Consider the following 16,360-nt stretch of genomic DNA (forward strand, 5'->3'; position numbering starts at 1 on the left):
GTTTTGATATCTAGATTTTTCAGCATAACTAAACTATATTGTTATATTTTCCATTTTAATTTCTTCTTCAATTCATGAGTTATTCATCAGTATTAATTTTGTTCTTAATTTCCAAATACTGAGGAATTTAAAAATTTTATCCATTTTCTTATTAACTTTTAACTGCATCATGGTCAGGTAAGACTAACTTTGCTTTGAAATTTGTGTAGATTTTTTTATTGCTTAATATATGATCAATTCTTATAGCTGTCCCATGTGCCTTTAAAGAAAGTATATATTATTTAATTGGTTGATGAGAAATATATATATATATATATTTACATCAAACATATTAGTTTTGTTGTTTAGTTCTTCCATATTTTTTTAAAAAAATTTTTTGTCAGCCTGAAATATTTATTGGTAGCCATTGGCCATGTTTTGCCCAGGACAGTCTAGATTTATACTTGATATGCTGGAGCTATTATTCAGGGTACACATCTGCTCCCAGATAAAGTATCTTTCTTGGAAAGTTCTGGGCACTGATTGACCATTGTGGTTTTCTTTCTTTTTTTTTTTTAACCAGAAAAAAGTCCTTTAATCATTAATGGTAAACATTTTAACAGTGGACATGAAATGAAAGGTCCAATGTAAGATATTTACCTAAAAATGAGGCAAACCTAGTCTTATATTGAACACATTTTGAGTTATAATTACAACCCTGCACTAAGTCTTTGTTTTTCTTTTTTTAAAAAGTTGTGGTAAACAGGAAATAACAAGTGTAGGTGAGGACGTGAAACCCTGGTACTTTGCTGGTGGGAATGTAAAATGACTCAACTGCTTTGGAAAACCGTTTGGCAGTTTCTCAAAAAAGTTAAACCTAGAATTACCACATGATCCAGCAATTCTACTACCACCCAAAAGAATGGAAAGCAGGAAATCAAAAAGAATCTCGTATACTAGTGTTTACAGGATTATTCACACTAGCCAAAAAGGTGAAAACAATCCTAATGTCAGTGAACAGCTGAATGGATAAATAAAATATGGTATATACATTCAACGGAGCATTATCGAGTCAGACAAGCATTGTGTGATTCCTCTTATATGAAGTACCTAGAATAGGGAAATTCATAGAGACAGAAAGTAGAATAGAGGTTACCAGGGGCTGGGACCATTGTGGTTTTCTGAATCCATGCAACACTTTCTCTCTCATGATGACATATTTTTTGGTCACCTTAGAGAAATTCAGTCTGTTTTCACTGACTGTTGAAAAAAATCAGTTTCTCAGACTAATTTTTTTGGTAGGCAGTCCAGTTTAATAGCATGTACATTGAGAACTTTTTAAACCAACTAAAATTAGATTCTAACACTACCTGGCTTATTACAACTGGACCAAATCTATTTCCAAGGTAAAGATTAAATGCTGAGCCTTTAATTTTATGTGTAGCTTTTCATTCCTACCATGTAAATAAAATACATACTAATACATTAAAAAGAAGCTCTCGTATACTGAGCCCTTACCATGAGCCAAGCACTTTGTGCTTCATTTTTATGAAGTTCATTCATATTAATCTAATCAATATATCTTTTGTATAGGTAAAGAAATGGAGGCTCAGATGTAGAAATTAACTTTTCCAAAGTCATAGGGTAGGCAGTGTATAACATGGGGATTACATCAAGGTTGTAGGACTTCAAGGCCCATATTTTTAACGACTAAAAATTTTATTTTTAAATCAAATTACTGAAAATAAACTGGACAAGTTCTAGAAGTTGCTGAACTTTTACTCTCACTCCAAGTGTATTTGGTTCCTTCTTTAAAAAATTTATATTTAAAAATTATATGTAAATCTAATTTTTATTTTAATGTTTTAAATAAACCATTGCCATTATTTTATAGCTATCTACAGATACTCTTGAAGGGAAATTTTATAGAGACAACTATATACAATATTTTTGGAATATTAACATGACACAGTATTACATTGCTTGAAGTTTGGTATCTTATAATACAAATTTTCAAACTTCAAATTCCAAACAGTAAAATGCATAGTTTTCCCATACTGAAATATATTTTTCTAAATAAATGGTCACTTTGTCAATACAACAGAAGATCACCTTGAGAAATCATGACTACTAGAAAAACAACTGAAATTACTAACCACTTAGCTTTGGGCTGGGTGTTCCTAGCGCAGGTCTAGGATCTTTCACCAATATTTTGGAACCAGCTATGAAAAGAAACAAAAATTTTACAAAATTTAATATAATTAATCACACACACACACACACACACACACACACACACACACACACACAGTTTGATGCACTGTCAATTTTATTCTTTGAAATATCATATAGTTTTCTCCAAAATGTCCTGTTCACTATAGCATCTCAGTCCTCACTCAACACTTCTGTTCAGCTAACAACTTCTATAATTATCCCCATTACAGTCCAGTGGGGCAAAGGGAATATCAGTGCTGCCTTAGTATTTTGGGGTCTTGTTTCTTATTTTAAAGGCATAAACCAACATGGAAACAGTTGATTCCAACATGGAAGTTGAGGGCTGAGGGTATGTTCCTGTTGCTTAAAGGCAAATAATTTGGGTAGGGTTCATGTTTAAGAGTTAAAAATTGTTGGGGATTCCCTGGTGGTCCAGTGGTTAGGACTTGGCCCTTTTACTGCTTGGGCCCAGGTTTGATCCCTGGACAGGGAACTAAGATCCCACAAGCTGTGCGGCATGCCCCCCCACCAAAAAAAAAAAGACTTAGAAATTGTTAAGGTACCCCATGATGTCATAAGAAATTGGCTAGTCTCAAAGGTAAAGAGTTAAACTAAAGTTTTTAAATCAAACCAAAAGGAGCTCAAAATCATGTGGGGTGCTGAAAGTGCCTGCAAAGTTGAAGCAGCTGTGATATGCAGTGCTTGTAGACCTGTAAAGACATACATCTTTTTCCTAAGAACAAAGTAATGTCTTTAAAGGTTTTAAGGGGAAGTTATTTGGTTGAACATCACCTTGGCTGCAAGGTGGAGAACAATTTGGAAAGGAGTGGGTATTGATTTGGGCAGAGAAGTTAGAAGGCCATTTCAGTAGTCTCAGTAAAGATAATGCTGAGTTAGATTACAGTAGCAGTGATGATAAACTCAAAAGTGGATAGAATTTTTTAAACCTACTAAAATTCTGGTGGATTTAAAGAGACAAGAAGATGTCAAAGACATTTCAGTAGTCTCAGTAGAGATAATGCTGAGTTAGATTACAGTAACAGTGATGATAAATTCAAAAGTGGATAGAATTTTTTTAAACCTACTAAAATTCTGGTGGATTTAAAGAGACAAGAAGATGTCAAAGGTGACTACTAGATTTCTATTTATTATGTGATGATGATACCACTGAGTTAGAGAACATCAAGAGAAGACTTACAGTGAAGGGAAATTGATGAGTTTAGATTTGCATATATTATTTAAATGTCTTTGAGAAATTCAAGAAGAGATATTAGGTAAGAAATTGAGCATACAATTCTGGAGCTAAGAGAAGATAAATGAGCTAGAAATATTAATTTGCAAATAACCTTCATAGAGGAAACTTTAAGTCATTGGCTTGAATGAGATCAGATCACCTAGGGAGAGAACACAGAGTGAAAAGAAGACTAAGAACTGAGCTTTAGAAAAAATGGGTAGAAAACATTAAGCTTAAAAAGGAAATGGAGAATAGGTAGCCAGAAATTTGAGGAGATAAAATATTTATTTATTCAACAAATATTGATTGAATACTTTTCACATATAAGGCACTGATCTAGTGGTTAAAATCACAGTTGTAAATACTTTGACAAAGTTTCTTTTTTTTTTTACATAAAAGAACCCTAAAATGGGCCATATTTAGATTTATTAAAGTTTCTTTTTTTTCTTTTCTTTTTCTTTTGAACTTATATTCTAGTCGGGGAAGAGCAGATGAAAGGACAGGAGAGTGGAGAAAGACAATAACAAGTAAACAAATAAAAGAATAAGATCTCACACAGAAGGGATTCCTATCATGAAAAATTAAAAAAAAAAAAAAGAAAAAAGAAACCTGTAATGTTCTAGCTAAGAGAAGAGAGTGAAAACATTTCAAGAGGAGAAAGTCATTTACATTTGTGAAGGCTACAAGACATAAAGAATTAGAAGGACTGAAAAAAAAAAAGAATGTATTGATCACTTTATCAAGAATTCTAGAAAAACCTCCTTTGTTCCTTCTTCTGGAAACATAACCCTTTTTTCCTCTGGTAAACTCATTACATCTTGTTCAGATGGGGATTGTCCTGATCAACCAAAGCAGCAACATGGGTGGAAACATCACCTAGATCTGGTCAAACTGTCATATCATAGTGGCTGAGAAATGAATTTGGAGATGGATTCCATTAAAAATTGTGGCAATCAGACTTTCATATAGTGCTTTCCTGACCAAGTTTTGGGAAAGACTCTTTCTACTAGGGTTATTCTACCAGAAGGATATAAACCCAGGAATGCTGGCAGCAATATTCCCTACTATAGTGGGTTGAATAGTACACACTCCAAATTCATGTTCACTAGGAACCTCAAAACATGACCTTATTTGGAAACAGAGTCTTTGAAGATGTAATTTGGTGAGAATCTTGAGGTAAAATATTTCTGAAATAATCCCTAAGTCCAATGACTAGTGTTTTTATAAGAAGAGAACAGGACATATAGAGATACATAGGAAAGAAGGCCATGTGAAGATAGAGGTAGACATTGTAGTGAGGCATTTATGAACCAAGGAATGCCAGGGATAGCCAGAAGCTATAACAAGCTCGAAGGAGGTAAGGAATGATTCTTCCCTAGAGCCTTCAGAGGATACATGGCCTTGTTGACACCTTGATTTTGGACTTCTGGCTTTCAGAACTGTGAGAGAATAAATTCCTATTCTTTTAAGTCACCCAGCTTGTGGTACTTTGTTATGGCAGCCTTAGAAAACTAATATACCTACTGTGAATAGAGAACTAGGAAAAGTAATAAAGGCAAGAATTAAAAATAGAGCATGGAAAAGAAGCTATAAAAAGGCCTGAATAATATTTCTGTGCCCTGGGATCCAAAAGTGTCTACATCACTCCTACTCTTAGAGTTGGTGAACAAATTTACATTGTTCCTAAGCTAATCTAAATTGATTTTTTTTTTGTCTCTTGTATCTGAGGAAAGCTTAAACAGTACAAAATCTTCTGTTGAAAGCTTTTATAGAGAAAACTTACCTTCACAAACAGGAACTTTTCCACTCCAGGTGTTATCAGATCTACACACTCTATGTTCTGTTCCACCTGCTAAGAAGAAGCCAGGCTGGCAGGTATAAATTAATGTATACCCATGGGATGGAAGGTCCATTCCTACTACATTTGCATGAGCAGGAGTTTCTGGCTGTTTACAGCTGTGGGCTATATTAAGAAAAGGGAAAAAATGTTCATTTTTATAGACATGTTAAGAAAATTTTGAGATCGGAGTCACAATATATTTTTATAGGTATGCTAATGTCTTTATATAAATATAACTTGTTATTCTCATGAATCAAGGAAAGCTTATCAATGTAAATGTAAATGTTGTTTTCATAGACTAGCATTTCATAAACGATCATCTGTGGAACACTGGTGGTTGTTAACATATAAACTGAGAGAAAAAATAAAAGACTAACTCTGGATAATTAAGCTAATAAATGTATACTATATCACCATTTTAGAGAGTCACAATATATATTAGCATTTTAAAGGATCTAATAAGTCCTGCTTAAGATAAGTTTTAAAGTTGATCAAACTCAGATTTTCTATACCAGTTTAGGAAATATTAATATATAATTTTTATTTATTATATTTATTTAAAATTAAAAAGCATGTCTTCTAAAGGTAAATTCAACCACAATTTGCTCTGATATTCATATTTCCTAATGTAGAAAGTACAATTTATAATATTTTGCATATGGAATTTTCTGGCCATATTTTGGGTCCATATGCTACCAGTATCTTTTCATTCATTTAATTTTTTGATTCCACTAAACCTGCACTTATGACACTCCCTGACCCTGCCGCTCAGTTCACCTGTTTTGTGTCTTATGATGACCATTCCCTTCTTAATCAGAAATAGATGCTACAAAGAATTCTCCCCCTAAGCAAGACAACATTTCTGATCATTTGTTCATGGATATAGACCCTTAAAATGGTCTCTGAGAAAAAGTGTTCTGTGGACAAATTTGTTTGGAAAAATTTTTTTCCATTTGTTTCCTAGTGGATATGTACTAAGCTATAAATAATAGCTAATATTTTTAACATTATGTGAAAAACATTTTGTTATGTGGTTTATATTTAATATAATTCAGTTAATAAAATTTAATTCTCATTGAGGAAATACTGCTAAGAATAAACACAAATTGTCTGTTTCTGCTACATTCTTAAGCCCCATTATGCACCTATTAGATATTCTGAGATGCTCTGCAGTAACAGAAGCCATTTAATTTTATTTAAATCATCATATCCCATATGCAGGTCATCAAAGAATCTTAGTTTACTATGAAATACCTCAGTATATCCCACACAGCTGTTCTAAAGTATGTACACACTCTGAGGAATTCTCTTTTAAGGAATTTTGCCGTATTTAAATATAAGCCAGCCAGGCATGTGACATGACTTCTCAGTGGAGTGTTCTGCTGCTTTTCAGTAAACTGAGGATCCACAGGGGCCCCTGTGATTATTTGGGTGGTTCTGAACAGGGATAGAGTAAATTCACAGGACTTATTTGGACTTCAGCAAATCCTAAAAGCTAGAAACCATTCTGATGAGTATTTTTATTCCTGCTTACTCTTCATTTTTCTCCCCCGCAAAAAAGATGGAGAGGAAATAAAAAGAGGAAGTAGGAGGGAAAAAGAGATAACTCACCAGCTAAAATTTATTTCTAACTGTATTCAAAAAAGACTGTTTAGTGATCTTTGCTCTCATTCAATCTGTACAGCAAGTGCTTTCAACTTAGAGTCAGTGCACATTTAGAAGCTCCAGGAAATCCTAAGTAGTATTCAAATTTTTGGTTAAGGTATTCATGCATATATCCTTTCATGGACATTTCTAGCTTTCCTCAGGTTCTCAGAGAATTTCACAAGTGAAAAAGATTGAGTCTCTACTATGTTGGAGCCTCCTGTATCTCACAAATACTTCAGATTCATAGGTGCAGATCTATGAACCTAAAAAATAATCATCATCTAAAATTACCTGGTGACCAAACTGAACGCAATTACAAGAGCTTTTCAAAAAGAACAAAATTTTGCCCTGTGCCTTCTGACTTCTTAAAGAATAATGCTCCCCACTAGCCATGGGGGTATGCTACAGTAAAACACTATATGCATGAATTATATTTTATAATAACCTAAAAAAAATGCAACACCTCTTTTACACACATATAAGTTTATTTTTCACATGTGGAAAAAAATGCATATAAATTCTTATCCTTCATAAGTATAATTTTCTTAGCCACAATACTTACGTATGCACTCAGGCTGAATTCCACTCCACGTGAGGTCAGGAAGGCAAGTACGTGTTGTAGATCCTTGGAGAAGATGTCCTTTTTTGCAGTGGAACTGTACAACACTTCCTACCTATAGCAAATTACAGAGAGAAAAACAAATGTCCCAATGCAACTTCAAATACAGCAACAGATAGAATAAAAACATGGACGAGAAAATGCTTTCAAAAGAAATTCTGCAAGGTAGAGGTTGGAAGGAAAAGAAACTGAAATCTGATTTAAAATAAAATTGCAGAAAAAAACTGAAGAAAAAAAACCTTAGATTTCTTTGTGTGCATATCATCATTAAATACTTGAATACAATGTATACATAGGTGCCAAATATTTGCCATGGTAATTTGAAGAAAATATATGATACCAAAAGGCCAATAAGCTACATATGAATATAAGATGGACAAACAGACAGTTAAATAGAGACAGATAAATGAAGATGGATAAAGGCAGATACGGAAATAAAGATAGCTAACAACACAAGAGGCAGTGAATATGTAAGACAGTAAATGCAATATGAGATTGGACATAAAGGTGTTTATTGAAGGTTGGATTGGTAGCAGAAAAATACAATGGAAGACATGCTATTTGCAATAAGCTTTTAAGGGATGTGTAATTTAGATAAATATATAGAACAATGGTTCTTAAAATGTGGTCCCCAGACCAGTAACCTCAGCATAACCTAGGAATTTGTTAGAAATGCCAATTCTGGAAACTTAGCTGAGACCCACTGCATCAGAAACTCTTAGGGTAGCAACCAGCAATTTGTGTTTTAAAAAGCCCTCCAAGTGATTTTAATGCAAACTAACGTTTGAAAACAACTGATATAAGTAGAAAAGATAAGAATATTATGAGAAAATGTATGGTGGTTAAAACATACATCATATAGTTTAGGAAAAAAAGAGAGCACTTTTGATTGGTTATCATAGATAATTTACACAGTGAGGTGGAAATTTGGGAGTAAAGTAGAAAGCTGTAAGATATAGGTAAAAAAGAAAACAGACCCCAGAGGTGTGTATACTCGGCTTTAACTTTGACTCTGATCTTGAATAAGGTATATCTCCTCTTTGAGACTTAACTCTCTCTATATAAAGATGATATTATTTCCCTTGCGAATTAAGGATTAAATAAAAACAGGATATATAATTCGCTCCACATGGGCATGGAACATAAGCTTTAAATAAATTCCAGCTATAATTATTAAGTCAGAGACATAATAATCAGTTTCTGAAGACTCTCAAATAGCAGGCTATAGCAATTGAATTTTTAAAGTAAAAACATAAAGTTGCTAAAGCTTTCAGAGCAACTAAAATTTATGTAGAAAATAAAATCTTTGAAAAATTAAACTAACCACTGTATGGGGAAACTATGAAACAAAAAGAATGATGAACAGTAATTCTAATTATGAGGCTTGAATTGCCATTTTAGATTTGAGTGGATAAAGCTTGACCAACTTGTGGCAATAGACATGGGAAGGAAGTTGTTTACTCAAAATATATTAAAAGGAAAAATCATCAGGATTTATTAAATGATTAGAGGTGGAGGAGAAGATAAGGGGTACTTAGAGTCTGCCACTTCAGCCTTCCCCAGCATATGGAGTCTGACAATGTTCCACTGCTGTCTTAGGGTTTTTCACATAGACTGTGTTTCCTTTTTTTCCCATTAGTTCCTACTCCCACCTGCTAAAGCAACATGAGGCTAAGCTTAATGTGACATAATTCGATACAAGATTCCACTTGGACCTTGAGACTAGCTATATTCCACCATCTTTCTTATTCTCGTTATCACCCAGAACTATGCTACACTTGAAATGCTCAGTTCTAATAGTCATTCTCTTATAACAACCTTTATCCTTCCAGTTATCTCATATTATGCCTTCCATGACAGCATCATCTCTGCATCCAGGAGATCTCTTATCTTCTTAATGCCCAATTTTGTCCAGGGCTACTACATTGCTCCACTCCAGGGAGCACTTTTCATGCTGTACTCAATATAATCCTTCAAATTGTGCTCCAGAGCATGCCATTCACATACTCCCTGAAGTTGTGCAATATGGTGCTACAGATTTTTACTTCCTCATATAGTTTATACAACTGATCGTGTGGACTTTGCAATTCCATCCTTTAGTCAAACTGGCTCCACAAAACCCATCACCTCTATCAATCCAGCAATCTTACTTTAGGCTAGATCTCAGTTAATGGCCAGCCTTCTCCCATAAATCTCCCCTCATTTAATCTACCACCAAAGACTGACAATTTTACCTCCTAAATCTTTCTCAAACTGTCCCCTTCCCTCTTTTCCCACGTATACATCTTGTTTTAGTCCTCAACATGGTTTCTCAATGGTTCTCAAACTTTAGTAGATAACATAATCACCAGAAGGACTTATCCAAACACAGAGAGCTGAGCTCCCCTCAGGAATTTCTGACTGGGTTAAATCTGAGGGAGACCCTAAAATCCACATTTCCAACAAGTTCCCAGGTAATACTGCTGCTGCTCAGGGACCACACTTTGAGAATTACTGTTATAACCAATTATAATAATCATCTAACTTGTCTCCACTTCTCCAGTCTTGACCCCATTGAATTTATTTTTCACTCTAAAGTCAGAGTGATTTACTCAACATGAAAGTTTTACTTTATCATTATCCTTCTTAAAATCTTTACTGGCTTATCTCGCATAGGATAAAGTTACATATGTTAACTTGGTGGATAAAAGCCTCCATAAACTGATCACTAGCTGTCTCTAGCATCATCATTGACCACTTACTTTTACTCAAATTGTGCTCATATAATATTGAATTCCTGTAGTTCCCATAATGCATGCATATTTTTACACTGTCCCTCCCACATGGAATGCATTTCCCAACTATTTTTCCCTAGATCTTACCCTAAAAGATTTAGCTCAGACAAAATTTCTAGAAAGCTTTCCCTGCAGCAAGCAGACTAGGAAAGCTGTCTCTTATGTGCTTTATTAGTTCCTTTCAATGTTATCAATATTATCAACCTATCCTATAAAATCATCTATTCCATCTGACCCACACACCAAAATGTTAGCTCCGCTCAGCCAAGGACCATATGTTATTCACCATTATACACCCAGAGCTTAGAAAAGTGTCCTGAAAATGTTGGAGCAACTGAAGGAATGGGGACTAAGAACTTAGTATAAAATTATTTGATTACTTAAAAAGATTTAACATGTCTATCAGTTTCTTAAAATATAGTGATATCCCTTCCATACTTTAATTAACATAAAGTTAAATCATTATTTGTTCTTTGAAGAGTACATTTGGGTTATTTCATCAACCTTTATATTAGTAAGGAATGAGAGACATGATTGATTACATACACTTTTTTTTTTTTAACTTCTAAGACTTTTTCCTCATGTCTGTAATCTTTTCTGAAATCACAATAAATACTGCTTTACATATTAACCAGATACCATAGAACTAAAATCTATTTAAAGTTTTTCTATATATCATCAACACATTTAATAACAAAATTTTTGTCAAATTCACACTTATACCTAATATTTAAGATACCTAGAGTTATACAAATTTAGTAACTGATTTTTATTCAACATTTGTTGTATTCAAATCAATCATCAAAATTTTCTCTAAATATTAGTGAATTAATAATTTTGCCAGTGATAAATCTACTTAATAGTATATTTTACATATCTCTCCATCCTTTTCCAACTTGTCATGTAAATTCCTCTGACTATAAATAATTTCTAACATAAATAATATAATTTGAATATTTGTAGAAAAATAAGTAACATTATAAAATTTTCCATTATATAATTTTAAAAATTCTTGTAAAATAATTTATGTACAATTTTCCTGCCAATATTTACTAACAAAAGTGTTATTTGTATAAGCAATTATATAAAATGTAAAAATTAATTTTAAAAATTATTTTTATATCAAGATTTAAAAAAAATCCATATCAAGTTTTAATTGCAGTTAATGTTTAAATAAAATTTTCTTTAAATTGGCCCAAATTAGCATGTGGTTTACAAATGCACTATAAAATTATAAGACATGTCTAATTAGTAAATATGACTTACCTTCTTTAACTCTTTATTCCCTCTTTAAAATGTTACAGTTCAGTTCCTTAGTCATGAAGTTAGAGATCTAATCATATGATTAATCAAAATTTTAGAAATTTAAAACATTCTGAATAAGATCTATCTTCCCTTTCATGATGTTTTATAGCAAATTACTCTTACGTTGCTAGAATTTTCATCACTGTATTTTTTTGTGTCTGATTTTCAATATCAAATATTTGCTTAACTGGAGTACACAGTATGGTTCCTAGCAACTTATCAAAATATATATAATAAAGGCATCAAAAATTCATATGCTCCCTCTGTAATATATTTTAAACAACTATTTTATATTGGTATTTTTATTATGTTTATATTAAATACTTTACCCAAGAAAAGTTGAGGTAGCTTCTAATATAATTTTAATATATTAAAATTCATAAAATTTAAGTAGAAAGGCAGGATCATAAAAATGAAAGGATAACACATATACTTAAGATGAGGTGCAAGGGATTTTCGCTGACTGAGCATCAATTTTGGGCCCTGAGCTTCCTGAATGAGAAAAACAGAATTAAGATGTTTTATCAGTTTTTATTAAAAAATAATCAGAAGACTTCAATTTTAAATGTTTAATTTTACTTTTTTGTTTTAAAATTCATGTTATGATATTCACCATTTAAGGTAATACAACACTATGTAACACACCTGCCTCATTCAATGTACTTATGTACTTATTTCAATTATAAACTGGAAGTCATACATAATCACCATGGTTGTTTTGTTTTTTTATTTTGGAAAAGTCATTTAATCTAAAAATCATATTTCCATTCCATATTTCCATTCACATGAACAAACCAAATGTAAGAAAGCCAAATTTCAGAGGCTACTCAACAGAATCTGTATTTCTTTACAGATATGCTTAGAGATGCAAAGGCACATTTTTTTTTCTTTTGAAGCCTGAAATGGCAAAACGGTTTTGTGAATACCAGGGAAAAAGTTCTATTCTAGTCACAAATTACTTTTTAACTATGAAATTGGATTCTACACACCAGTCAATATTCAATACTGAAGTTTAAAAGTGCATGATATATGGTTGTTGTTTTTTTTTTGCGGTACGCGGGCCTCTCACTGTTGTGGCCTCTCCCGCTGCGGAGCACAGGCTCCAGATCAGCGGCCATGGCTCACGGGCCCAGCCGCTCCGCAGCATGTGGGATCTTCCCAGACCAGGGAACGAACCCATGTCCCCTGCATCGGCAGGCGGACTCTCAACCACTGCGCCACCAGGGATGCCCCATGATATATGGTTTTAAATAAAACATTAAAGTGCCATTTTAAGTTCTTTATTGACATTATATCACACAGTACTTTACAGGTAGCCTAACTTAATTAAACATGTAAATATTTTATTCTCCAAAATATGAATAAAATGTCTTTTACAGTGCTTTTGAACACTCTAGTATTAGTATTAGTCTAGTATTAGTATTATTAGTCTAGTATTAGCTAACCGTTTATGAGTTAGATTTTTTTAACATGATTTTTAATAAGTTAATAAGTACTACAGCTGTAGATAGTAACCATTTGATAAATAGTAACAAAGTTTTAAAATGGTACTTAATTTATATCTTTGATCACTTCAATAGTCAATGAACAGCCTCTCTTGTTTCTCTAATCCCCAACCTTCAAATTTTAAAAGCTGTAAAATTTCAGCAACTGTCAGCTTATGTGGGTTTCTAGAAGAGAGTCGATGTCGTTACATATGTAAATGTGAGCTGTACATATACATACACAAATTCTAACACACGTGTACTTAAGAGTCATCAGATGAACCTCTTTTCAGAGGTACAAGGTTGACCCTGGTATCTGGATACCCAAGGAAGCTGCTTGTAGGTGTCCGTTTAGATTGTTTTGCAGAAATGGTCAATGTAGAATGGTGTTGAATATCTTGGGCTCTCCCAGACTGCTCCAGCTAATCCTGACATTTTATTACAATATCAATATTCTGGTTCTCACTGACTACACTAAAGATAATTTTGGCATAAGAGTAATTGCTGCTCTTACATGGGTCTAGGACTGTGCCAAGCCTTTGCTCTCTAAAGCATTCCACCTTGAAAGATGTTTTCATCTTGTAGTATACTGTAAAATTTTTGTAAAAATATTAGTTGTAAACTTTTTCTGTGATAGATTGTTTTCTCCTATTAAGAACTATATTTACCCCTCTTAAAAATAACCCAAAGTTATTCAGTATGGTTCGGCCTTATCTTTTTAACTGCTTCTAGCATTACTTTATAACCAATCGTTTTTTCTTCTAAGAATAGAAGTGTTTCCATTATAAGACCACATTTCAGCCAGGGTTGACTCTGAATTATGTCTGGATTCTCTACATGGCTTCTCTCTCTGCTTTGGGAAGCTTTTTAGTTAGACAAGCACTGTCAGTGGTGAAAGGAAAAAGGCTAATTATTACTTGCTGGAGTCTTGTTTCAGGCATGCTGTAGCTTTGTGCAAGGTCCATTACGCTGCTGCTGTTGTCACTTGGATGCTATATTTACAGAGAAGTGGTTCAGCACCCAGCACACTAGTGATTGCCAAACACATCTGAGCATGTCATGATGAATTTTTTAAACATTAGCAGAATGTGTGACAGAACACCGAGTTTACGTAAAAGAGATGCGGGGCACGGTTGTCTAGGTAACTGATTAGTGTCAAGTTTGCCAGATACAATAGATAACTGCCTAGATAGAATACCTAGGACATTCCTTTTAAAGTCAGGTAGCTTAGAAGATGTTTGGTTTCTTCAGTGTTCTCCACCTACTCGGGTAATATGGTTGCTCATGAAACATTCAATAGTAGGGTGAACTGTGGTTGCCAAGATGGCTACTGTTGTACCCAGGAGTCCTGTATCTATAAAACTGGGTGGTCCAGACTTGCTTTTGGAAACAGAAGCCAGAGAATGAAAGGTGTCAACAGTCACAAATAGTTGATCATGTTGTCTTTAGTTGATTATTTCTGTCACCCTACCCCTCAATCAAGGATGCTTTTGTAGTCTCTGTAGTCAAGACAGAGCTTTTTCATAATGGTTATTTTGGTAGGGTTAAATATCTTATGTTTAATACCTTGGAATTAAATATCTAAAATCAGATTTAAAATATTTTATATTTATAATAATTTTACGTAACAAGTCCTAAATCAGTGTTAATGTGCCTTCCAAACCCCAGAGCTCAATTTAGAGTAATACAGCAGTTAGTGAAATATTTGTGTTTGGCACTTCCTCCATAATTAATCTGGATGTTGCATCAATCATTTTGATACTTATTCTCCTTACTACTAATATATTTTTAGCTAAAATTGTTCCAGTTTATAATATTTTAAATAAAAAGAGAAATTACTTTGAGTACTTTTTTCTAAAACTAGAGTTTTTGCATTCTCTAGCAACAGGTGATATATTCTTATATTTTAGTAATTATATCAATGTCCAAAAATCTACTATATAAATCTTTATAGAAAAGGAGAGTGAACAAAATAAACACATTAAAGAGAAAATTAAGAAATGCAGAGTGCCTCTGCAATTTATAACTTTCCCCTTTCTCTTGTCCCTCCCAGAAGTGGGCTAGCTATAGCTATGATTTTATTTAACTCGCTACTGGTCACTAGATCAAACCAGAGGTAGATACAAAAGTTGAAACATTTTGATTCTCTCTCTGGATATTTGAAACTGAGATTGAGATAATTAATCACTTGCTGTATGTGGCTGAGATGTAAATAGAAATGATGCACCCTTTGCCATATGGCCAATCTACAGAGAAAGAAAAAGTAGATAAATACAGAGTAGTGTAAGAGACTGAGTACTGTTGTCCAGTTCCTAGATTCTAGGCTTGATGAGTCTCACCTAGATCCTTTCTCTTGTGGTCTGGGACACACCAACACATGGCTTTTAATGCCTTTAGGTTTAAGCTAGCTCAAAATAATTTTTCTTACTTGTAAGCAAGAGTTTTTGGTCAACCAGTAGAGAAGTCTTTTCTAGTTATATAAGGTCATATTTATTTGGAATCCATCTATAAATTGATATTAGTTAGAATTACATAACTTCTTAAATTCTGTTGACTCTATACAGGTTTAGTAAACATGATTTGTATATAAATATATAAAATAAGTATATATACAGACATACGCACATATCTGCCATAACCATGTATGAAAGTTGACACCCTTAATTTAACATACTCAGTATATCATTTGTAGTTTTAATAGAGATTAGTAGAGATTATACAATTTTATTAGATTTTACCATATCTGAAATCTAGTCTATTCATATTTATCTAGATAGACTATAATGATCTAATATATGTTTATTAGCTGAAGAGTATGAATTCAGGGTTAGTTTAACTTTGTGATAACATTTTTCAATGATTATAATAGAATTCTTAAAATTTAGAGTGAATGACTCTATTCATTTCATTGAATGACTATTCTAAACTCAATCTTATTTATTTCAATTTCCATTATCTCAAAGGGTATTTCCTAAAAAGGACTCAGATTCTTCAGAAAATCATCTGATTTAGTGTACAGACACTGACATCAAAATTCTGTATTCTGTAAAAATACTGCCATTGACTTGCTCTGTGATCAAAGTTAAGTCATGTTCTGTTTCAGTTTCTTGGTCTATATGATGAGGTCTAATACTGTTTAGCTAGTTCATTTTTCAAGATCTCGATCAACTGATAAAACATTTTATGGAGATACAAATCTAAAGTTTTCTGAAAACACCAACATAATAGAGACTGAGATGCTTTTTCACACTTTTGTATTACCTA

At 33.0% G+C, this 16,360-nt stretch overlaps 1 protein-coding gene across 2 annotated transcripts in view; it reads right to left on the bottom strand.

Annotated features, from left to right (window-relative positions):
• Positions 1–16,360, bottom strand: part of CSMD3 (CUB and Sushi multiple domains 3) — a 1,079,985-nt gene that overhangs the window by 21,663 nt on the left and 1,041,962 nt on the right. For both annotated transcript variants that reach the window (XM_030875636.2, XM_030875634.2), the window contains 3 exons: positions 7,477–7,588; positions 5,211–5,390; positions 2,136–2,201 (listed from right to left, as the gene is read on the bottom strand). In XM_030875636.2, coding sequence (XP_030731496.1) covers positions 2,136–2,201; positions 5,211–5,390; positions 7,477–7,588 — 358 coding nt within the window. The remainder of the gene's footprint in view (positions 1–2,135; positions 2,202–5,210; positions 5,391–7,476; positions 7,589–16,360) is intronic.

Source organism: Globicephala melas, chromosome 17, assembly GCF_963455315.2.
Source record: "Globicephala melas chromosome 17, mGloMel1.2, whole genome shotgun sequence".
Classification (NCBI taxonomy): Eukaryota; Metazoa; Chordata; class Mammalia; order Artiodactyla; family Delphinidae; genus Globicephala; species Globicephala melas.